The sequence below is a fragment of the Tricharina praecox genome (assembly GCF_024521635.1).
Source record: "Tricharina praecox strain CBS 144465 chromosome Unknown BZA05scaffold_5, whole genome shotgun sequence".
In the NCBI taxonomy this organism is placed as follows: domain Eukaryota; kingdom Fungi; phylum Ascomycota; class Pezizomycetes; order Pezizales; family Pyronemataceae; genus Tricharina; species Tricharina praecox.
The window spans coordinates 510,357-534,429 of NW_026250407.1; the positions used below are offsets into that span (position 1 = coordinate 510,357).

The 24,073-nt window shown below is 53.5% G+C and overlaps 5 protein-coding genes across 5 annotated transcripts; 1 reads left to right on the forward strand and 4 right to left on the reverse strand.

Moving 5' to 3' along the window:
* Positions 1-6,249: 6,249 nt before the first annotated feature.
* On the reverse strand, positions 6,250-6,607 carry BZA05DRAFT_389574 (uncharacterized protein). Its single transcript, XM_051482794.1, has one exon. It carries the CDS (start codon positions 6,585-6,587, stop codon positions 6,369-6,371), a length of 219 nt encoding a protein of 72 aa, XP_051341987.1. The 5' UTR covers positions 6,588-6,607; the 3' UTR covers positions 6,250-6,368.
* Positions 6,608-7,853: 1,246 nt separating this feature from the next.
* Positions 7,854-8,699, reverse strand: BZA05DRAFT_217304 (uncharacterized protein). Its single transcript, XM_051479670.1, has 2 exons — positions 8,159-8,699; positions 7,854-8,082 (listed from the first exon to the last, which is right to left on the reverse strand). The coding sequence occupies exons 1-2, from the start codon at positions 8,437-8,439 to the stop codon at positions 7,893-7,895; spliced, it is 471 nt and encodes a 156-aa protein (XP_051341988.1). The 5' UTR covers positions 8,440-8,699; the 3' UTR covers positions 7,854-7,892.
* Positions 8,700-11,227: 2,528 nt separating this feature from the next.
* Positions 11,228-11,724, forward strand: BZA05DRAFT_217312 (uncharacterized protein). Its single transcript, XM_051479671.1, has one exon. The coding sequence runs from the start codon at positions 11,300-11,302 to the stop codon at positions 11,657-11,659; it is 360 nt and encodes a 119-aa protein (XP_051341989.1). The 5' UTR covers positions 11,228-11,299; the 3' UTR covers positions 11,660-11,724.
* A 2,653-nt stretch (positions 11,725-14,377) lies between these two features.
* On the reverse strand, positions 14,378-15,208 carry BZA05DRAFT_217357 (uncharacterized protein). Its single transcript, XM_051479672.1, has one exon. The coding sequence runs from the start codon at positions 14,990-14,992 to the stop codon at positions 14,486-14,488; it is 507 nt and encodes a 168-aa protein (XP_051341990.1). The 5' UTR covers positions 14,993-15,208; the 3' UTR covers positions 14,378-14,485.
* An 8,242-nt stretch (positions 15,209-23,450) lies between these two features.
* On the reverse strand, positions 23,451-23,976 carry BZA05DRAFT_217390 (uncharacterized protein). Its single transcript, XM_051479673.1, has 2 exons — positions 23,623-23,976; positions 23,451-23,504 (listed from the first exon to the last, which is right to left on the reverse strand). The coding sequence occupies exon 1, from the start codon at positions 23,872-23,874 to the stop codon at positions 23,650-23,652; it is 225 nt and encodes a 74-aa protein (XP_051341991.1). The 5' UTR covers positions 23,875-23,976; the 3' UTR covers positions 23,451-23,504; positions 23,623-23,649.
* Positions 23,977-24,073: the final 97 nt, after the last annotated feature.

Genomic DNA, 24,073 nt, shown 5'->3' on the forward strand with positions numbered 1-24,073 from the left:
CTTTGACTCGGTCCATCGGTAGGTTAGATGAAGCTCGTGGCCCAAAGGGTCTCTGTCGCGATCTTCTCCATCCACTATTCGACGACTGCAGTCAAAGATTTAGTTCATTGCTCGAGCTCTCTAGTATTCCTTCCCTTTAGATGATATGGATGAAGATTAGCGTGTTATGTCTAGAAGTTATGCTGTTTGAGATATGTCTATACGAAGCAAATGATTCTTGACAATTAACACGCTTTCAGTATGCTAGATTTTACCATTCCTGGGGCTGCCATGTGAGGAGCCTGTCTCAGAAGTGCCAACCGCACCATTCGCTCTACCATAGGGATGCCACCCGTACCGCCCCGCCCCGTCCCGTCCGTCTGTCTTTCTCTGACATCTCCCGGACAACCCGCACGATTTCGGAGGGCCGAAGAGACTGCGCCCACATTCCCGGAACGAGGCATGATTCTAGAGTATCACAACCCGGGTCTCAGTCCTGGAGACCACCTCATCTACCCGAATACGCCTCCCACACGACCGATACATAGACGGAAGAATGATTGAACGGCCCGTTGCGATCTCTCGTTGTGGTGCCCGTCAGCTCAGTAGTTGCGGGAAAAAAACACATCCATTACCGATCTGCTTGTCTCTTAGGTAGTCTTGGGGAACCGTATGTAGAGCCTGCATGGGATTGAGGTTCGAACCTTGAACTATATGATATTCCTCTCGTCAGAGCTGTTCTTCATCTCGCTAAATGACATCCTATCTCTCCGCACTCGGAAATGCATCAACTCGGCATCCGACAATCTCAGTCGGCCCTGAAAGAGTATCCAAAGACGGGCAGATGGGCGGGAGAGCGGGAGCTTATCCGTTATGCAAATCGAACCCCGGTCTACAGACGAGGTTAGTCTTAGATGCCCGGATTTTGGGCTCGAATAACTGTGCTTGAGGAGCTATTATTCCAAGCCGCTTGGCGGTTTTCTTCCAAGCCGACTCATCCAAGCGTCTCACACGTATCCAAGCGTCTCACACGTATCCAAGCGTCTCACACGTAAAACCTCGTACATAACTCGAGTGTGTAGCAGTTCGAGGACAGAAATGCTGGGGATGCATAAAAATTCACTCGACTATGCTGGTTTTTGGGACTTTGGTTTTCTTCGTTATTTCCCGCAAGCCGCGAACATCCTCATGAGGACATGTGATGTGTAATGTGTGCAGCTCGGTGGATTCAACAGCTTGAATGGCAGACTGTGGGAACGAGTGTGTTCTTGTGAGCATTCCACTAGCCGTTCGGAGGACAGGTGGTCGGTGCTTGCAACATTCGGTGCGGTAGCGGGTCAAAGTTCGGTTTTCTTTCGTATCACTCGGACAACAATGCGGCGCATATGGTCTTGGAACTTGAGCATCACGGTGTTTAACATGCGGCACTCAGCAAGTGATCATTCCATACTACCGGTCACCGCACTTGAGCAAACAGTAACACCCCAGCCTTTAGTCACCACCGCCAGCCTAACGTGATGTTCAATGAAGGCTGAGTATCAGAAGACGGACCGCAGAGCAGGATGCCTCAATGAGCGGATACTGACATACTGTTTACGATGAATGCTGGAGCTCGAGGGGATCAATCAAGCTACCTAGACAGCCTGGTTTTCAACTTCGAGTTATGGGGATACGGTGGTGTGAGTAGAAGCGGGTGATGAGTCATGAACGATAATCATACATTCCTGTCACTCTATCCAATCTGTGAGTTATCACTCAATCAGTTGACCGAGAGGTTCATGTATCCCGCAAAGAAAAAATTGCGGTGTGTAGACTGCATAATAGACGGTCGGCGGGGGTGAACACGGCTTTCACTCCTCATTTGACCGCTCTAGTTATCCGTGTTTATTTCTCGTTCACTCCGGACGTCCACTACCGGCAATAACACATGCTGCCATCATTCCGAGCCTTTGCAAAAAATAAAAATAAATGTCCCACATCATTCCAAGCTTGTACTCCTTGTTGTTGCGAGCAATCATTGTTGTTGCCAGCACTCGATTCTTCCAAGCTCAACTGGGCTCTTCCAAGCCCGCACATGTTGTCGTTCCAAGCCCGCATTTCAAAATACACTCCACAAAACCCTCTGTTACATGGTGGGAACTGTATTGCTTGAATATCGGCATCTAAGTCTGGCAGAACTTTCCTTGCCACGTCCGTCATTACCAGGAACTCCAGGATCGCATCGCTGTAGTACTCATTATATTGGCGGAGGCGCTCCTCTAAAAGTGTAGGATGCGTCCTTCATGTCACGCATCGAGTGATCAGTGCAGGCAACAGCCCGAAAAGCCCATGGGCTGGGCTGGGGCTGGTGGGCTGATCTGATAGCCCGGGCTATCAGTTGGGCTGGGCGGGCTGGATCGTAGAGTTGATAGGGTAACTCTACGACAATAGATAGGAAAAACGTTGGTCAACGAAGAGTAGCAGTGTGAGGCATCATAACAACTCACTCGCTGCAGCCGGGCTGCCAAGACCAGCCCAGCCCGGGCTGGGCTCCACGCGCCGGGCTGCGGGCTGACTTTGATTGGGCTGGGCTGTTGCCTGCACTGCGAGTGATATCTCAAGTGTTACTGTGCACATATATACCTACTGGGATATCTCCGTGTGCACAGTTCGAGATTCACCACGGACGATCGGGATGCGCGCATCGCTCATTGCGAGCCAATACCAGTACATGCAGTCGTCATGTACCTATACAAGCGGAACTAGCAAAAGCCACGATCTCAGCGACGGGTGCGGTGCGAGGCCGCGACATAGGGGAGTGCAGCGCCGTCGAGCCCATTGCCGAAACACCATGCGGTCGGGGAAAAAGGTGCGTAAATTTTTTATAATCTAGATCAGCTCTCTACGTGCAATAGGTACTGAAGAAAAATAAACGAACAAGTACCTGCAGCCGGTGCGCCCACGTGTTTCCTGGCTGTCAACCATGTCCGTCATATTGATTTTATAAAAACTGTCTTTCAGCCAAAGTAGCTCAACTGAATTAAAATTCTTCTGGCAGCACCTCTCCCGGCCAGGTGTCTTGGCTTTTTGCACTCGGCGACTGGGGTTCGATTCGTGGTTGTGGTTTCTTCTTTTTTGGTTTACTACCCATGTATAGTACTCCACTTACCCTCCGCAAAAACATACATATCCCCAGTGAATTATTGGTACGCTTGTTTCCTGGGTGGATTTGTGTGTCTCGGCTTCTCAAGCTCTTCCTCGGATCCGGCCCTTCCAATCCGCCCACCTATTCCGCGACAACCCGCGTTCCAAAACCTCGCTCCGACCCCGGATGCTGGTTACAGCCTTACAGGGCGGTGGTGATGGTGCAGGAAATACAGTACGGTACCTGTCGATCCGACTGTTCGGCTTGGAATCTGGATGCCCGGAGGCTACCAAAGTACCTAGGTATGCAACAGCGCCAGGCGGGCGAGCGGGCGGGCCGACGGATCCGTGGTGGATGCTCGAAAGTGGCAGTGGCAGTCAGTGGCAGCAGTACCGTAGTGGTGTCAAAAGTTTAAAGACCGAGAAAGCCCACCGAGAAAGCCCAAAGGTGTCCGGAACTTGGAAGAAGCGGTTGGCCGCGGTTGACCGTTGATCTTTGATCGTTGATCTTGGCGCGCAAAGGTAGGCGAGAGGTTGAATAAGTAAACAAGTAGGTGAGGCGATCTATGGGTACGTAGCCGGTACGTACGTACGGTGCAGTCGAGTCGAGTCAGCTCCGCGCAGGAGGACCTGGGAAGAGAGGTGTTGGTCAAGCATATGGCCGTTGGTTTGGTTGGCCTTTGGAATTGAAACGTACATACATGGTAACATGATACCTCCCACTACACCAGCCAGCCGGAAACGTTGTCGTTGTCGTTGTCGTTGTCGTTGTCGTTGTCGTTGTCGTTGTCGTTGTCGTTGTCGTTGTCGTTGTCGTTGTCGTTGTCGTTGTCGTTGTCGTTGTCGTTGTCGTTGTCGTTGCCATTATATTTGGTGCTGGGCTGGACTGGACGAAACCCCGCTGGCTGCTTGCTGGCAACTATCAATGAGCCACGGCAAACACTGGGCTGGTTTGTGGTCGACTGTTGACGTCTTTGGACTCCAGATTCCAAACGCTTGGAAGTTGGAACACAACACGGCTCGGAGGGAGTCTACGCCATCCGCCATCCCCTTGGTGCTTGTTGCTTGCCGATAGCCTCAGAGCACGAGCACTCGGACCCTGCCTGCGTTGTGAAGCCCAACTCATGGTGAGTGATAGTTCAAGAAGCATGAAATATATGCAGCTCTGGCCGCCACCAAGTTGCCAATCGCCAATCACCACGTTACGTGCGAGCCGGTGGGTAGCCATTCGTTGAGCGCCGGTTCAGCGGCGTAGGCCTGAGTTGAATCTCCCGTGGCGCTGGCCCTGCTGGGCGGATCTACATACGTCAACGCATTGTCCGATCTCGAGCTAGGTACTTGAAACTTGAGTGTGCACCTTGGGAGTGAGTGATGCACTATGGGTCACTCGATTCCATGCTTTGACTCTTTGATCGGCGACAATTTTGACGACAACGCACTTCTCTTGACCCCACAGCATAAATGCGGACTATACGGAGTATACGATACCGTACGATGATCGTCACATGCCTCTTGGCCCCAGCAGCGTATAGTAAATGCAGGCGGGCAGGCAGACGGGCAGTTGAAATTCTACGCGTGGTCATGGGGTACGATCGTACGGTACAGCTCGGAAATGATAAATCACAATTAACTCACGTGCAAAAGGTGGTTAGATGGCAAGGCTCCGAGACGCAGCAACAAGTTTCAACTCTCTCATGCGGGATCTCTATCTACAGGACGTCGGGGCCCAGCAACCGCCGACCGGAGCGATGGCGGGTTGTCACTCGGAAGGAAGGAAGGAAGGAAGCGCCTGTTCGCCATTCCATTTGCTCCGCGCGGAACGCGGAACGCTGAGCGCAGGCACGCACGCCCGCCCACTCACCCTCGCCCTCACGTCCAGCTGCTGGGCATTGACGAGGGGATCGCTCGTGACCCATCCGGTCAAGGCTTCACCGCATCCACTCCACTCGATACCCATTTGTCGTAGAATGTCGATGTCGACAGTCGCAACGAAGCAATGCGACACACGGCACTGCCCATTGGCCGTGCACTCACTCGAGCGGGTGGCCCAGTCGACAGATCGAACCGCTGATCGAGGAAGGGACGGATGCATCTGCTGGGCCCGACCGCGGGGGAGGGGGGGCATGGCATGCGGCACATCGATCGACGAGGACGACGACGACGACAACAGCAACAACACCGACACCGACAACGTTTCTTTTCCCATGATTGCTCCATGCTATAGCGGCCCCCGAAGCGTCGGAGAGTTTTGCCGGGCCCAACAATGCCATGGTCCGTGGTAACGAACGTTAGCTTACCTACATACATAGAGCACCTACCTAGGCAGCTTAGCGTGCATACGGACAGACAGACAGACTGCACCAGCACCAGCACCAGCAACCAGCACCAGCATTCTTCGCGCTGGAGTTGGACGAGGGGAGCGAGGGAGCAATGCAATGCCGTTCGACACGTCGATGTGCCTCGCCGAAAAGAGAAGCGTCCTGCCTGGCCGGCCGTCAACGCCGACGAATATGCAGCGCGGGCTGAGAGGGTCGATAGGGCATCAGACGGGGCATGTGTCTGCGTATGTATTTTGGAAATAGGTTGATTTGGGCTAGGCGGGAGGGAGGGGGGGGGGGGGGGGGGGGGGTGAAGCGAGAGGGGTGGGAGGGTGGGAGGGATGGAGATAGAGAGGAGGGGAGGAGGAGGAGGAAAGGAGGAATGGAGCAGGAATGGAGGATGCTTGCAGCCAGTGCAGCTAGAGTAGAGTACTCTGGGCGGTTGATGTCCACGGCCGCCTACCTACTTTTGCCTACTACTATGATGAGTACATATCATAGTACTTTGCTCGCCTATGCTGCTCCCGCACGGCAATCCGCTCGCCTACTTCACTCCGCTCGCCTACTTCACTCCGCTCGCCTACTTCACTCCGCTCCGCTACTTTGCTGCCCGTCTTCGATGCGGAGCAGACAATCTCAATCTCGGGCCAGCGCCAGCGCAATCTTCAGGGGCTGCGCATGCGTGTATGGATAGTAGAGTAGTGTAGTCGACTGGAGGATCGTCGGCGTTTAGCTAAATGTCGTCGATTGGGTCTCTTGCAGACCACTTGCGTTGACTAGCTATCACCATCTTGGAAGAAACGTCTGCCATACCCACATCCACATGGGCCGGCGATCTAGGCGGAGCATGCATGTACGGTCAACAGGCCACAACCCCACCAGCATCTCCACCACCGCCTGCACCACCACCACCGCCAACGGGAGTGTGTGTAGTCCGCAATCAAAAAATCACCAACTGCAGTCTGCACCCTGCATTCTGCAGTCTGCAGTCACGAAACGAATGCGGCGCTCTTCCTGCATCGCACGAAAAGGAAGGGTCTGCACCTGCCATGAACCATGGCCCAGGAAATCCCTTGGGGCGCAAAAACGAACGAAAGAAGAGAAAGAGGAAAAAAGAAAACACAAGCAAGGAAAGGAAAGGGAAAAAAAGAACGCGGAACTGTTCATCCCCACCAGCCGATGCGGCGGCGCGACGAGCTCGAACCGATCCTGCGGCTCAGAAAGCAACCAACGCACCGAGAGGACGGAAGGTAACCAAACAGATCCTGCAGGCCAGCAGGCAATCAAGCAAGCAAGCATCGGCTCGAAGGCGAAACGTAAACGAGCACACTTCTTGCTGGCCGAAAACGGGACCCTTCGCTGGCGCCGGCCGATTGAACGAAGGCTGCCGAAGAGAGAGGGAAAGAGAGACAGAGGAAAAGCTAAACCGCCGAGCTTTCGACTTGCAGCCGGTTCGAGGACCGCTCTGGATATCGAGGGTCTACGGGATGCCCCAGGTCGACGGAGGGAAACACCGGCCTTTGCGAGCGTTGATAGCTAGCCCACTATCTGCGACCTCCACCAACTGCACTCTAGCTATCTACATGCCAAGTAGCTACGCGACCCCAGGTGAAACCCTGCATGCGCACTGCGGGAAAGCAGCTGTCAACTCTACCGATGTGACATGTCACTCTCAAACAGCTCTGGCTTCCCGACTTTTGTTTCATCGCCCCGTTCCCATCTACTATTAGACTATGGGCCCAATCCACTGGCGAGCGGATCGCATCACTCATGGCCCACAGTACGGCATACCGATAACCTTACCACCCATACTATAGCTGGCGGACCAGACGCGGGGTAAAGGTCATTGAAGGATCCTGTGATGTTGACGACCATTTGCACCCCACACACATACAGCTCCGGTTCTCTTCCCTTTCACTTGTTTCACTTGCTTCGATTGCTTCACTTGCATGGGGCAGGTCAGGAAACCACTCTAGCTCGCAGCTTCGACCGTTGCCCACGGCCTGGCCTGGGCACTGCCGAATGTTTCCGCCGGCTCCACCACCACCACCACCACCACCACCACCACCACCACCACCACCACCACCACGTCCGCCGGCGTTTTGCGCGGTTTTGTGGACGAGACTACTGAAAGGAGGGGGTATGTACTCTCCTCTCGCTCGCGATGCAGCCCGGATGCGAACATCGAAGGGCGGCGATCGAATATACCCCGACATCCATAACACAGATCGAGTCGAGTTGAGTCGAGTCGAATGCAAAAGGCCGCGAGGCAGTGTGTACCTTCGACCAAGCCGGGAGGTTCTCGATACTTCGGCAGCTGATTCTCCTCTACATACACACATATATACTTCGCCCACAGGTAGGTGCTGCTGCTGCTCAGTGCTGGCTGGCTAGCTATGCTCGTGCATCGTTTCGCTTGATACGTACGAACGCTGGATCCATTGACGGTGGATGAGGGGTAACAGCCGCTAGTTAGAGCAGATATCTCTGGCTGTAAGTGCTGTCTCCCACGACCGTCCAGGGCTGGCTACGAACCCCGATCCTTCCTCCCTCGCACCTCCCCTCCCTCGCACCTCCCCTCCCTCGCACCTCCCCTCCCTCCCTCCATCCTTCCGTTCGTCTCCTGAGGGATATATTCATGTTTCCACATGACACGACACGACTAGGTTTTTTTTCTCTCTCTCTCCAGCCAGCCAGCCATTCGTGATGATCAAGTGCTGTCTAACTACATACCTAACTAGTGGGAATATTCGCAATCAGACGCCTGGCCTGGCATGCAGCATTCGGACGAATGCGGCTTTTCTCCATCCTGCGCCATGCATGCACGGTTTAGGGACTTGGTTCGGCTCGCAGATGCCTGAAGGGTCCGGTTCGTTCGTTCTGCTCGATATGTACGTGATATGAGATAGAAAGAAAGGTATGGCGAGAATGAAAGAAAGAAAGAAAGAAAGAAAGAAAGAAAGAAAGAAAGAAAGAAAGAAAGAAAGAAAGCAAACAAGCAAGCAAGCACGAGAAACATAAGGGGGATGATATAGGTACCTGAGCACCTAAGATGTATAGTATGAAGTATGTATGTGTGCGAGTAAAGGCCTCGACATAGAGCATGTATACCCTCGAGCTCTGGCCAAACCGACGGCCGGACGCACAAGTGCCGATCACCATCTCAAATATCTCGAATATGTGGTTTGCAATGTGCATGAACGATGCCGAAGCAATGCGGAGGCAGGAAGCATATGCCATAGCATAGCAGCGAACGGAACCGGTGCAAAGCAGAGATCAAGTGTAGTCGCCAAAATACCTACTCTGTGTCTTGTACTTGTGCATACTTCCCCCCAGTTTCTCGCTGTGCGCACTGCGTGCGTGCGTGCTGGGGATGTGCTGGGGATTTATCCTGAGCTGGACGAAATGAATGGTTGTCTGAAAGCGGTGGGGAGGTAGCTGTGCTACATGCCTCGATGGTTACCGTGATAATCTTCAGTAGGTATCCACAGTACTGTCCGCAGCCCACTGTCCAGTGTCCACAGCTCCAGCCTAGGCTACATGTTTATCCAATCCGGTAGTTACCGTATCATAGCAATCATCAATGGAGTACAACACATACGCGAGGGCTTCTTGAAGATTGGAACCATACATACTCCATACATACACACAGTAGGTACGACAAGTTTCCATCCATGGCCATCCATCCATGTCGGCGCTCGCCACTCGCATTCTACCCATTTCCAAACAAATGTTTTATACGATGTGTGGCTTCATACTTCGTACCTCATAGCTTATCGACTTCTCAGTTTGTCGCGGACCGCTAGTATATATACTGGAATACATAGAGTACCCCGAACCCACTGGCACGGGCACGAGCACGGGAACGGGTGATCTCCCACTCCTCGGCCTTCTTCGGGTCCGGGCCCGGGTCCGGCGCGCTCCTCGGGGGCCCGGGGTGGTGGCTCGCCAACCGTCAACGTGTTTGACAGCCTCTGCCGCTGCCGCTGTCACAGACTCACAGTCGCTGCCGCAGACTCGCAGACTCGCAGATGACCAAGGGGCGGCGGAATCGGCGAATCCGCGGGTGGATCGAAACAGGCTCGCACACCTGGCGACCTAGCGTAGAGTACACGGCTGAGCAGGCAGAGGCAGGTAAAGGCAGGCAGAGGCAGGTAAAGGCAGGTAGAGGCAGGCATGAAAGGTAAAGGCAGGTAGAGACAGGCAGAGGTGGGTAGAGGCAGGTAAAGGTAGGTAAAAGCAGGTAAAGGCAGGTAAAGGCAGGCAATGGTCGGATTAAGGTGGATTAAGGTCGGATTAAGGTTTGGGGAGCCGCAGGGTCCCACCCTCCTCCCCGCCACCGCGGCCCGCCTACTTACATACATTATACCAAGTAAGTACATACGGTACCATGCATCGTATCATATCATGGGATGGGATGCGGGATGGTTGCATGTCTTTTTTGTTGTGGTGATGGCTCGTTGGAATGGGTGTCTTGATTCTTGAGTTCCTCGGGGGAGAGGGTGGGAGTCGTTGCGAGATGCTTCCTGGTATCATACCTGCTTAGAAATGTATGTGGTTATTCCACTGTAACTACATAAACCACTACCTACTTCGGTATAACTATAGCAGATCTCCTTACATACTACACAACTCTCCTGGAATTAGGTATTTTGAGCCCACAGCCCAGTGACAACTTCCGGAACCCCACCATGTCAATCCCCCACAATCCCCTCGTTGCAAGTTGCAACCACTCTGGCTACTACATATAAGCATGTAGATTTCCGATGATCTTCCGTCAATCTGGGCCAAAGTAGGGGAGGGATGGAGGGAGATCTATCCACGAAAATCTCCCAGACCCCCAATGAATGAATGAATGAATGAATGAATGATCCATGGAAGATTCTTTAGAGTTGCTACCGCATTGAATTGAAATTTGAACGAAAGATCGAGAGACAGCAGCAGAAGCAGCAGCTGCTGCGGCGTCAATCCGTCCGGATGCAGTGCAGTGGGGTATGTAAATTACAAGATTAAGAGGGAGGGAAGTGACCGGAAGGGAAGAGAAGGGAAATTCCCAAGGGAAAATATTGGTGATTGCGCATCGTCCTCCTCATGCAGAATCACTGTTCATGGACGGTACGGAACGGCCGATTTGTTCCCAAGGACATGTATGTAGGCAACTTTCCATCCCATGCCCCCCACGCAAGATACCGGTATGAAGATAGCGAGTACGCACGGGAGAGGCGAGGGAGCCTGGCGCCTCATTGAGGAGTCAGGACGACCGCTGGCTATGGCGGTCTACATGCCTACTTGAGTACCTACGTCCTGTCTACCAAGTATCTAAGTATTTACTTATGTAGAGGATGATATAGTGTTATAATCATCATTGATCACAAGAGGCGGACAGTTGGCTGTTGCCGTATCTATGAAAAATAATCACCAGGCTGCTGGGCTGTTGATGCCTACCTAAGTACCGGCATCCGTCGAGCAGCGAGTCGTCATGCCATCACGCACTCCAGCCCCGCCGCCGTAGCGAGCGAGGGGGCGGGTGAAGCTGGCGTCCTCCTTGGAGCTATGTAGGTAGCCAGTCCCCAATCACATCCCCACTCAAGCCATGGCTGTAGAGTACTGTACCTACACACGGCATCCGTGCCCTCTCCGTGGTGCATAGGAACGCTCACAAACACTCACTCGCGCTTCCACTCCGTCCATTCTGTCGATAACGCGATACTCGATCGCAATTGCGATTGTGCTAGATAGTTATCTGCAGCAATACCGAACCTAATCGGTGCTGCGGCTGGCAGCCTGCGGAGCAAACGGCCGCAATCGCTTGTCTGGCTGGATGGCGCCGGAATAATGGGCAAGAGCTGTTCGAATGGCATCTAGGTAGGATTCTGGACATGTATGTACGAGCCACCTGCGGTGATAAGTGTGGAGTCACTGAGTGTGCAGTGGGAATAAGCAAAATTCCCCACGGAGCCTCGGAGGTACCATCTGTCCAGAGTCCAAGTGCATATTTCGATAACAGTTTCTCTTTCTTTCTTTCTTTCTTTCTTTCTTTCTTTCTTCCTTCCTTTCTTTCGTTTTGTTTTCATTTTCGCCATTTCTTTATCCAACTCTACTCACTCGCAATCTTACCCCCCAGCGCAGCCTTGGCTGGTTGCATAGAGGCGTGTATGTATGTAGATACTCCAAGAGCCCAAGTGGTGGTGGTCTGGAGGAGGGAGGAGGAGGGCGCATGGAGAAAACCTCCAGGGTAGCCGGATGTGGCAATCTTCCTGGTTCGAATCCAGCCCCCCGCCGCCCAGCCCATCAGCCCATCCACCTCCACCTCCACCTCCGTCCGTCCATCCAAGCATCCATCCATCACCGCTTCGCTTCATTCATTCATTTATTTTGCTGCGCCGCATGGATCCACACGCATACGCAGTATTGTTGGAGGCCACTCCCTCCTGCCTTCCTATCGGCGACGAAGCCGAGGTCTACTCTCCCTTCCCTTCCCTCTAGCAAGGCGAGTGAGTGTGGGCGCTGGCCAGCCGCAACGCAACGCAACGCAAGCAATCTACCCTACATAACCACCCTCTAACTACCCCGCTTATCATCAACTGCGGAGTCCGGACGGTGCATACATATCGCATATCGTGGCTTGCGGGGATCCGCCGTCGCCGCCGACGGGGATGGGAAAAAGTGTTGCGCTCCGTCGTCGTCAACGCCACCCCCGATCACGAGCCAAGCCTTCACCACCACCACGACCACCACCTCCACCTCCCCCACCGAAGTGCCCTGCACTGCACTGCACTGCCTTACATACCACATACCGCTATCTCCATACCTACTAGGTACCCAGATAGGTAGATGGTTACATACCTCCTCCCCTCCCCTCCAGAGTAACTACCTGGTAGTTAGCCTGCGCTGGTTTTGTATCCCATGGTTACTTACCCAGAGGTAGGTATGTCCATTGTCCTGCGGAGCTTGCGGTACGAGTACTAACTACGGTATATAGATTGCTTGCAGCGCAAATGTACCTACTTGGGCAAGGTCATGACAAGCTGAGTCCAAGATACCGATACCGATACCGGTATCTATGTATGTACATACATACGAGGAAGCGTTCCTTCCTTCGGACATCAGGATCCGTTGTCTGGCCTGCTCTGCTGACGCGCGAGGGGGCGTGACGGCGGGGTAGTGGTGGTTTCAACTTTCCCGGCTTGTGCGGGGGGATATCAGTGATGATAGGTAGATATCCCTTGGTTTCCCCAAACTATCCCGCCACACCAGGAGCTTCTACCTACCGCACAGCAGCCCCGCGAGTCTTGCATCCTTCATACATACTACTGTATGGGTATGTATGTATGTAGGTAGGCCACGGGTGCACTCGGTAAAGTGTGTCAGAAACTGCCGCCGCCGCTTGTGTCTTGTGTCTTGTGTGGTGGACTGTCCAGTCTTGACCGGGCGAAAATCACTCGCTCTGCTCAGTGCTCATGGATCAAGCTACCCATGATAGGCAAAGACTACCAAGTCACGGTGGTTGTTTATTTATACACACACCTGTCACCTAACTACATTCTACGGCCCACGGTCCACGGCGATACAACGTTGAACATTGAACAAACACCCATTGCTTTCCTTTCCTTTACTGGGTTCGAAACAAGTGCTCTCTGTACATGATTAAAGAACCTAGATGTCTTTCCTTACGTGCTCTCTAGGGTCTGGAGTGCGCGGGGTAGAGCCTTTGCTCGCCTTGCTCGCCAGCCAGCTTACTCTATCACTCCATCACTCCATCACTATCACTCTATGACTCCACCACTGCATCCCTCCACCACGTGCTCCACCACCACTTCGCGGCGAATGCCGCCTGTCCGCTGCACTATCCCTCTTCCCTCTCCCCTCTCACCTCTCCCCACTTCGCGGCTGATTGATAACTCATGTATCTACTCTTACTTAACTACTGCGTACTCTATCGCTGAGTCAGCAGGCCTCGGGCGCATTGCCGAGACTCCCGGCCGTTATACTATACTATACATAGCACGTTTTGCCATCGCCACCACCGCCGCCCGCCCGACCGACCGACCGACCGAGAGAGAGCGAGCGCATTCCCGCGCAAGCCACCACTTATACATACTAGAGAGGTAGAGTAGGTATGTAAGTTGGTAGTGCATAGAACCCGCGGGTTCAAGCCTCACATGATATTTGATCCCATCGTCGTACATAAAGGCAAAGGCAAGGGCAAATTGGATTCGTACCGTGCCGTGGCGTGCGCCGGTAGGTACCTCCCCTCGCTCCGGCTCCAACCGGCCCTCCCCTTTCCACCTGCTCGAGTCGAGCCCGATGGGGCGGAGGGGGGCGGAGCGGAGCGGAAAGAGGTTACCAACTTACCATCGCACCGGCGAGGTGGAATATCTTGACTGTATAGTAGATTACGCACTCGTTGCCACCCGGGTAATTACCTCTCTCTCTCTCTCTCTCGCTCTCCAGTCTGCGCTCCTGGAGCCTGGAGGAAACTCGGTCGCGTATGTACGGCAGTCACGTCCAGCCGCTGCAAGGTAGGTGAGAGTTTGGTGTGTGCAAAAAGTGGATCTGTTTTTGCGAGTCGATACGAAAACAGCCAACCAGCTAATCAGCCAACAAAGTCAAGTCGGCACCTTGGGTTTCTTGGCTGGCCTGGCTGGTCTGGATGGCTGGCTGGTGTACATACATGCATACGTACATCCACCCATCCATACATAAGTAGGTAGATTGAAGATGTGGATGTGGATGTGGATGTGGATATGGATGTAGATATGGATACCGTATGGATGTGGACATGGATATCATGGATATGGATGTAGATGCCTGCCTGCCTGGCTGCCTGCCGCAAGGATCGTTGTGCATACTGAATGAACGGCTGTCATGAAATTGCACTCAGGAACCGAAGCCTGGCTGCCTGCCTGATTGCCTGCCTGCAATCGGCGGCTGGCCACTGGAGAGATATCCAACCGCATGGCGAAAAACAGTCATCGAGAGGGCGGGAGAGAGAGAGCCTACTGCTGGGGGCCTGTGGCGACTGCTGTGTTCGGGCTGGACTTAGAGCCTAGGTAGTTGAAGATTTATCGCCGCGCGTCCGCTGGACAATGGGCACTCCTCCTCCTCCTTCCATAAGGTAGTACCGTGGAGGTGGTGGTGTTGGTGGTCGAGGTGGTGGAGGTGGTGGTGGCACAGCTCTCGCTCACTCGCTTCAAGTCCAAGTTCAAGCCCAACACTGCCTGCTGCTTGCTGACTGGCTGACCCTTAAACCCCAAATCCGCACTTTCCCAGTCCATCTGACTCCACCTGACGAAAAAGAGGGGTTCTTTTCCGCACTTTACCTGCTTTTCGACACTTTGCCCTTCATTTCCGCACTTCGCACCTTTGGTATGTCCGGGTTCCCGGATGAGCTCGGAGAATAAGAATGAGAATGGGAATCGCCAAATCGCCCAATCGCTCAGTCGTGTCCGGCCGGAAACGGAATCTGCTCGGTTGCCAGCCTCTGTTGTCGGCCGGCCTGTCAGCCCTCCAGCCAGCCAGTCAGCCAGCCAGCCAGCAAGCCACAGGCCCAAAAAATGTTTAGCCCCCATCCCAATTCCAATGCTGTTTCTGTTTCCGTTTCTGTTTGCATCCGGACGGCGGATGGAATTCCTACATACATACCCTGCACAGTGCAAGGTCGTTTGGCTTTTTTTTCCTTCTGTTATATATCTACACCTTAGAGGAGGCTTGAGGCTTGGAGAGGAAAATGTACGTACCTAAGCAAGCCACAACTAGTCACTAGAGTGTCTAGATTATCAACTTGGCTAGGTGGGTACTTACATGCTAACGAACGACACGAAGGCTGAAACCGGTACATGACCAAATGTTGATGCAAGTACGCGCGTAACTACTCTTTTACTCTACGGCCACGAATGCTGCTGCTGGGACGTTCTAGGTAGGTATGGAGGAGATAACTGGTGCGAGGGCTCTCAGAGCAAGAGCAAGAGCAAGAGTAAGACTGAGACTGAGACCGAGAGAGCATCAAGCCGCCATAGCATATGACCTGCCTAGGTAGCCAGACCAGAGCAACCCCACCGGGTCTACCCCATAGATAATTACCGCAGAACCGATGGGAGGGTAGTAGTTGTACCTACTCCACATAGCCAGCCTCGCTGGCCGGCCCAATGACCGAGTGACAGCCGATGAGTGCCTGGTGATGTTGCGAAAGAGCTGCTCAGTCTGAAGGCTAGCTGACTGACACGCAACTCCGTGCGCCCCTCCCCCCCTCCCCACACCCGAAGATTCTGAAACGCCGGTTTCCCCCTTTGGCGTCATGCAATGCAGCCACTATTTATCCCTCAAGGGGAGGGGCAGGAAGGGGGGAAGGATGTGGAGGGGGAGGGAGGTTCCGGATTGGAATACCGATACCATGTGTGTTGCTCGATCGATCACTCATCATTCGGGCCTGCTTTGGTTGGGTTGTGTTAGTTACGTGGGGCTCCCTGCCTTAGTATAGGTAGTAGAGTACTCGACGGAGTTGTCCGTGTCCGTGTCTGTCCGTGTGCGGGAGGGTGTGCCGAACGGAGAACCCCGGAAGGCTGGCTCAAGGGGGTGATCGGCAATGGGCATCCTCCCTCCCGATCATTACCGTACACGGCGATGCGTGACGGCACCGCCGTGTAGAGTAGAGTACGGTGCTTTTGTAATAGGTACCACTTCCTAAATTTCCAATGTCCATGACGCTCGTTCGAGGGAAGGGGGGGAAGGGGGCGGTCAATGGTCATTCATCGGTGACATTGTACTAGCTAGTGCCTCCCTATGATGCCCCAGAGTTCAGATACCGTAGATCGAGCAGCACGGCGGCCGATGGAGTCGAAGGAATACCTACAGAGGTACTTATGCATGACTTATGCATGTACTCCACACACATACCTTATAACTCGAGAGAGTACGCTCGGAGCCGATCAAACGGTCTCTCCTCTCCGTCGGGTATGTATATGCATGCCTAAGTTTTTCCTGTTGGAACTTGGCTCCGCCTGCAGTGCCCAGTGCTCAGGGCCCAGTGGCCAGTGGCCCAGTGAGCGACGAGCGACGAACATTCCCATCGGGACGGCTCCAGCGAATCGATACTCTCGGGATGGATTGGCATCCCGATGCGGCAGAAGATTATCCGACTGTTTTTTTTACGGTGGTGGTTGTGGTGGTTGTGGTGGTTGTGGTGGTGGGGCAAAAGGGCAAAAGGCAAATGCAAAGGGCAAAAGACAAAGTGAAGGGGGGTGACTCGGTGGTGCATGCAAGAGGTCCGAGGCATCCATCCAGCCATCCAGCCAGCCTACCTACATACAGACCTCATCGACATCGGCCGTCCTTCCCTCCCCCTCCCCCTCCCTCTCCCTCTCCCTCCACTCCACTCCTTCCATCCTGCGTGTGTGCGCTTGCAGCAGCGCATTTGCTGCATCTTGGTAGATACGACCGAATCGCTATCCATCCGCATCGTCGTTAACTAGGCAGCTAGCGGCAAGACGCCGAACGCCTTACTGCTGCTCCCTCCCGAGTCCCCAGATCCGACGCGGGACTTCACTTTTCGTCCACCACCAGCCACAGCTAACTATAGCTACAGCCACAGCTACGAAAGGCGAAAGGCGAGACACTGCCAAGGTTCGGTCAGCTGCACGGGGTAGAGCACCAAGTACATCACCACTCTACGGGCATAGGTATGATATGCAGGCATCCTCCTCCCACGGGTTGCGGTCCAACTGCCATTGGCCCCCTTGATCATAGTCATAGTTACCGTGGTATATCTACCGCAGAAGAAAAAAAGAAGAAAGAAAAAAGATAGCGAAACTCAAAACTCGCTCTGGGCGTAAAACGGTGGGGGAAAATCAATTGCTTGCTTGCTTTTCTTTTTTTGATTAACTCGCGAGTCCGAAACGGTTTGCGGCGAGGGGGGGATATGCGAGTACTCAACTATGGCACTTGGATTGGCGATTGAGCGATGCGCATGCCACCGGCACTCTGGTGGAGGGGGGAGAGGGGCGCTCCATCCCATCATGATCCAGCGTTCCGTCTCGCTGTCTCGCACCTACATACCGGTCCCTACTCTAATAGCCATCGTGCGGTGCGCACGGGAGAGCTCGTCCGCCCGCGTGTTCGCTGTCGATTCTCCTTACCTTGCCTTGCCTTGCCTTGTCCTCGTGTTAGCCACGCCTCTGCGTTCCGTTGGACAGCGATTGAGTGAATGTGTGATGAGTGATTGAGTGAGTGATGGATGACGCCGTCCCGATCACGAATCGTGAGGACGTTCGTTCCGTGCGGTCGACGGACGACGGTCGACGGTCGACGATCATCCCTCGGCGCCCCGCCAGCTGACCTTCCGCGAAAAGTCCCGATCATCACCACTCGAGTCGCCAACTTTACATATGACAACGAATTGTGTCGATCGCGGAGCTAGAGCCGCTGTTGCGTGTTGCGTGGGTGGTTGGTCGGGTTGGCGGGCGTGTGTGAGAGAGAGAGAGAGGTGTGTGTGAGAGTGTGGGTGTGAAGAGTTGTGTCTGTGTGTGTGCGACCTAGCATCCGCCGCTAGTTAGCCATGTAGTTCCTTTCGCTCGTTCGCCCGCTCGCTCGAACCCATCCATCCATCCCCCCCAAATCGTGGGTTGTGGCCTTTGCTGTGAACCGATATAGAAACGTTGGGGTCACTCCGATCCCTGCCCCGCGCCCCCCTAGCCAGAATGTGAGAGAACTGAAAGAAAAAAAACATATCCATCCGCGATGGGGTTTACGCCAGCCTATCACGATAGCAGAACTCGCTAACTAACTAAAGTCACTAAGGACTTCTTACTTGCTTTAGCACCTCCCAGAGGGAACGACGATGTCCCCATTCGACGATGCCATTCGACGATGCTTCCCCCCCATTCGACCGTCCGCCACACACACAAGAACACACACACAAGAACACGGCACCCACATACTCAGACACTCAAGTCTCACACACTCATTCACACTGACACAGCGCGCAGCCAGCCAGCCAGCCTCCACATCCACATCCACATCCACATCCCACAGCATGTCCAAACGACTTCCTGCAGACCAAGAAGTCCACCAGTGGAGCCTACATACATACCTCATATCGTTCATACATACCTCATATCGTTCATACATACCTCATATCGTTCATACATACCTCATATCGTTCATACATACCTCATATCGTTCATACATACCTCGCACGCACGCCCGCCCGCGTCCCCTCGGACAATGCCGAAATGTCCTAGCCATGGCCCATGACGCCGGGGAAAAGCCACTATCATAGCATGTATGGCGCCCACCAACATTGGCAGGTTTGGTTTCCGTCGCATCCCCGCCCTGCAGCATCTCGAGGTGGGCGGCATGTGGAGGGCATGTGGAGGTGCTATAGGTATGTACATACCTCGAATCCTCAACCGTGGGTATGGCGGATCGACTCGGTGCATCCGTCGATGATGACGATTATGATGATGTTGATAATGATGAACTGCACACGGATTTACGCCGCGTCCACAATGGCGACCGTCCCTCGCGGCACTGTTCACTGCGAGTACTCTACCTATAGCACCTATAGTACTCTACCTACGGTACCCAGCAGATACCTGCCGCTGCCGGAAGATTGGATGTGAGGGGCACTGGTGACTGGAGGGCGCGCGACGCAGGCGCTCCCTGAATTGAATGACGATGGCTTCGATACCGGGAAAGTGGGCATGGGGGCAGGAACATCCAAGACCGGACCGCAGCAGCAGAAAGGAAGAAAAAAAATTAAAAATGTGACGGGTCGACGGACGGAGAGAAGGCAGCAGAGTGGAGATGGGAAGCTTTAGTTACATATGCTACTTACATATCATACATACCTCCTCCTCAGCAGCAGCAGCAGCACCAGCGAGATCCAGGATCCCGAACTTGAGACACAGCCCAGCAAGACGAGACAGGTCCGGCAAAGGATCGCCACCTGCCACTCCCCTCGTGCCGGTGCAAGTACATAACCCCCCTTCCCCGCTAGTTAGTTGGTTGCGAATGCCGATCACGGAGAATGCCGTCTTGGTATCGTTGTCGTCGTCGTCGTCTGCGTCTCTCCGTCCGTCTCGACGCAACAAAGGAATAAACCCAACCCACAGCATGACATCACGATGCATCCGCGCACCGAACAAACAAAACAACATCCGTTGCTCTACGGTACATACTGGTGCAGGGTCCCCAGGTCTTAGCAGCAGCACAGCAGCACAGCAGCAGCAGCAGGAAACTCTCCCACTGTCCGACTGCCCGTGCTACTACATACGACATACTCTATATTACATACCGGTACGGGTTGTCAACTATCTACTGGGTTACATACATGGAGTACCACATACATGTGTACCAGCACCTGCCACCACCACCACCACCACGAGCTCCGCCGAGCGGAGCTTAGTTCACGCTGAACCCTTCAACCTTTCCCTTGCATGTCGGTTCTTTGATGGATGCATGGTTGATGGTTGCTCAGGCTTGTGGGCAGGTACTAGGTAGCGCCCCGGCAACGGACTTGTGGTCCGGGTCAGCACTGCGTTCTGAGCCCCCCCCCCCCCCCCCCTTCGCGGCAGTAGCTGGGTATGATAGGAATTCCAAGTACCAGCGTATCTACTCTACTGAATCTACTCTAACTACTGCCTGCTCTAACTGCTCTACCTCCTCTCCCTACCCTTGCTTGCGCAACCCCCCCCTCTAAATAATCCCCCGTCGTCGCGGTATTTGTTTACCCTATGTACCTTGTCCCTCTGGTCTCGCGCTGCATAGATATAGGCATGTATCATTGCATCCTGCTAACCGCGCCAGCAAGAGATGCAAAACGAGATGAGCGCTGCTACAACCAGAGGTCTATTGATATCCGGCGACTCGGTGGGCATGAGTACACATTGTACACTACACTACACACGCCACACTGCTAACTAGCACAACCACGATGCCTTGGCCAGCACATCGCGAGTCGGGGAAGAAGGAGCAGGAGGGAGCAGGAACGAAGCACCAACTCCAGATAAGTCTATTGCTCTAGCGACGTCCTGTCGTGTGGCTCGGGATACCCGAGGCCCTAGTCAACCACCACAACCACAGCAACCAGCTAGTCGGAGTCGGAGTAGTTAAGGTTAACTAACATTTGAAACCCTCCCACTCGCTGCCTTGATTCGATACAAGGGGGTGGGCCCGGTGGGGGCAGGGCGACTGCTCTACTCTACTCGCATACAGGACTACCTATGTTTGGCGGTGGGACTACATACAAAAGTATCTATCTACAGTAACTCACATACTTCCCTACGTACGTATGTACCTACATCTACGCGGCGTCCCCGTGTGGCGGCGAAGCCTTTCGCATATTGTCTGTCCATCCAGGTTGACATTGGCATGTTTCAACAAGGGTGCGCCCAAAAAAAAAAGGGTGTCGGGACTCAGCAGCCACGACGTCCGGCGGCGGGCGGCAGGATGATGTCAGCGTCCGCGAAACCCTTCAGCCACACGTTCAATTACCTACATCCACATACTCTACATATTGACATATCCGCAGTGGCCCCACGGACGGATGTATAGATATCTATGGTGAACGTGATCACGAATATGGCCCCCCCTCCACTCCACCCTCCACCCTTCTCAATCGATCTGTCGCCGCAAAGTCCCCTTTGAGCGCCTCTCAGGCTCCTCTCCCTCGCTAGATAGCTAGCTACCTAGTTTATTCCCGCAATTGAGATGTGATATGTGTATCATCCCTCCCTTTACCAGAGTACCTACTCTAGAGTACACCCTGTGAAAGAACAAAGGAAGGAACGAACCCTTCCTTTCGCTGATCGCACTCCCAGCCACCGCTAATTGGTCCGGAAGTCTCTTGCGCGCTTGTCTCCCTGCGCACCCTAAATCGCAAATTCCCCACCGTCCATCAGAGGAGTGGGAGCACCCCCCCTCCCCCCCCCACAACCAGATAAACCCCTGCAAAACAACAAGCAGGCAGAGGCAGGCAAGCAGGCAGGTAAGAAGCAAGCATGCGTACCTACCTCCCTAGCTAACTGTGCTATGCTGCTCCTGCATGCCATGCCATGCCCTTTACCTTCGCCTTCACCTTTCACCTTCACCATAGAATACCTTTCCCTTAGATGGATCCCCGGGGGCAGGCAAAGCAAACCAGCAGAAGGGTAGCCAGCCCACGACCGAACCAGCGAACGAACCAACGACCGAACCAACCAACGAACGAACCGGCGAACGAACCAGCGAACGAACCAACCGGCGACCGGTTATCAGAAACAGCCACATAGGATGTATCTCGATTTCGCGTCTAGTTAGTTAGCTAGCAGTAGTGGATTGTGGGTAGTGGGTAGGGTAATGCGTATCTGGTGGGTTGTTGGCTCGCGGTGCTGCGGCCGTGTACCGGTCGGCAGGCCGGCTCGCTCGCTCGCTCGCTCGCTGATGGGAGGGGACGGGGGGACAAGCACAGAAAGACCCTGTGGCTTGCTTGCTTGCTGGATGGCTTGCTGGCCGCTGGCTGGTAGGCTGGTAGATATTATCGTGGCCTGTGGCCTACCACACACACACAGATGGAGACAGACACACAGAGAGACACACGCACACACGCACACTGCCGGATCGATCCCCTCCATCGTCAGCGTCAGGTGCATTCCTGACCTTTCCCAGATCTACATACCGAACGTACGTAGAGTATGTGCGACACAGGACGCAGCTTCACCAGCCGTACACCATCCACAATCCATACACTATCCGTAGAGTACTGTACATACGCTTCCTGTCTGTATCGAGTCTCGTCTCGTCTCGTCTCCTCTCGTTGAGGAGGACCAACCAATCCTTCGTTTATTCCCCGTCCGGCGTTCGTTCGTTCGATCTTTGGAACTTATGATACCTCGTCCCGACTACCGGCCATCGTGCACCGGTCAATGGCCGTGTATGATTCAAATTATGTGTAGAGTAGAGTGTGTAGGGTGCGTAGAGTATGTAGACTGTAGAGTGTGTGGACTGTCGAGTGTGTGGACTGTAGAGTAGAGTAGAATATGTAGACTATGCTTGTAGACTATGCGCGTGTGCGTTTGTGCGTTTGTGCGTTTGGGGGTGAGCGTGAGCGTGAGTGTGAGTGCGTGAGTGCGTGTGTATGAATATGTGTGTGGTATGTGTTTGGGTAGGTGTGTATGAATATGTGTGCGGTATGTGTTTGGGTAGGTATGTATGCAATGCGGATGGAAAGACGACCTACATACCATACATGACATACATGATGGATGATGGAGTATCTGCATCTCCACACTGCCCGCTTAACTGCCTGTCGGCCGGCTTGCTGCTCGTTCCCGTCTGGGGGAAGGGAAGGGGAGCATATCTGGAGTATCTAGGTACATGCCTTTGTACCTTCAGATCTACATACCTTCCTTCATCTTCATATCGACATACCTTCATACCTATAGACTTACTTGGCAACCTACTCACCTACACATAGGACAGCCTTGGGCCTTCCTCCCTCACCTCCATCCATAAAACCCGAGCTATGGCTGGATGCCTGGATGTCTACATGTCTGTCTGGCTGTCCAACTGTCTGACTGATTGACTGTCTAGCTTTCTAGCTGCCTGTCTATCTGTCTTTCCGGCCGGTGTAAATAGTGCATAGTGTGTGCCTGACGAGAGCCCTCACTCACTCACTCACAAGAAGCAGAAAAAGCAAACCCAAAGCACCTCGAATCGTGCCCACTGTCCAATGGCTTATGTAGATACCGTAGCTGGCAGCTGGGTTGCACACTGCCTTGCACACCAGTATTCGAGACGTTCCTTCCCCATGTAGTATACAATACATACAGCGTGTGCACGATGGAAAATCCGTGATCATGATCGCAATTGTGATCGTGTTGAACTCCGAGCTTTTCTTTTCTCCAAAAAACTCCTCGTGCATGATATGCCCCACGGCTTCCCAACCCAACGACCTACATACACATATACATAATACGTACATACGCTATGATACATACTACATGGCTGATCCCGCCCAGCCTGGGATCACCCGTCTGTCCTACATCCACATGCGTCCCCCATACATACCAAGACTGCGACTGCGAAGAAAACGGAAACAAAAAAAATATGACGCCCACCCCCAAAACCCAACCCAACCCAACCCAACCAACCCAACCCAACCCAACCCAAACCGAACCCGAGCCCACGATACATAAGGAAAGATCGTCAGATACATTAAAGTTATTTTGACGCAGATACGGCAAAGTCGCATTTAGATTGGCGTAACCACCATATGTTGTAACCACACACACAACATAAGAAAGGATACAAGCCGAAACCTTTTTTGAAAGAAAGAAATACCCCCAGACATCACAGGAAATGAATAATAAATAAAATAAAAAACCCCCAGTACATAACGCCAAAAGCCCCCAAGTAAACCGCAGAGTACCATCGTAGCCAGACCCTCCAAAAATATATAGATAGAAGAGAACGACATTACTGCGTTAAAGACGAAAGAGATGACGAAAGAAAAAGAAAAAAGTATCGGGCGCAAATATGGACAGACGAATGCAAGGTTTGTCGACAAAGGAGAGAGGCTGTCGTGCACAGCACCGGAAGCAACAAAAACCGTAGCGCATCTTGGTGCGGACGCAAGGTTGTTGAGCCCGACTCAGATCGCCATAGTGTGGAATGAC

Excerpts from the sequence above, each read along its gene's own strand:
- BZA05DRAFT_389574 (XM_051482794.1), bottom strand. The coding sequence starts at position 6,587 with ATGAACAGTTCCGCGTTCTTTTTTTCCCTTTCCTTTCCTTGCTTGTGT.
- BZA05DRAFT_217304 (XM_051479670.1), bottom strand. The coding sequence starts at position 8,439 with ATGTTTCTCGTGCTTGCTTGCTTGTTTGCTTTCTTTCTTTCTTTCTTT. Across the intron at positions 8,083-8,158 it reads GATTGCGAATATTCCCACTA|TCGTGTCGTGTCATGTGGAA; the intron begins GTTAGGTATGTA and ends AAAAAAACCTAG.
- BZA05DRAFT_217312 (XM_051479671.1), top strand. The coding sequence starts at position 11,300 with ATGTATGTACGAGCCACCTGCGGTGATAAGTGTGGAGTCACTGAGTGT.
- BZA05DRAFT_217357 (XM_051479672.1), bottom strand. The coding sequence starts at position 14,992 with ATGGGGGCTAAACATTTTTTGGGCCTGTGGCTTGCTGGCTGGCTGGCT.
- BZA05DRAFT_217390 (XM_051479673.1), bottom strand. The coding sequence starts at position 23,874 with ATGTCGTTCTCTTCTATCTATATATTTTTGGAGGGTCTGGCTACGATG.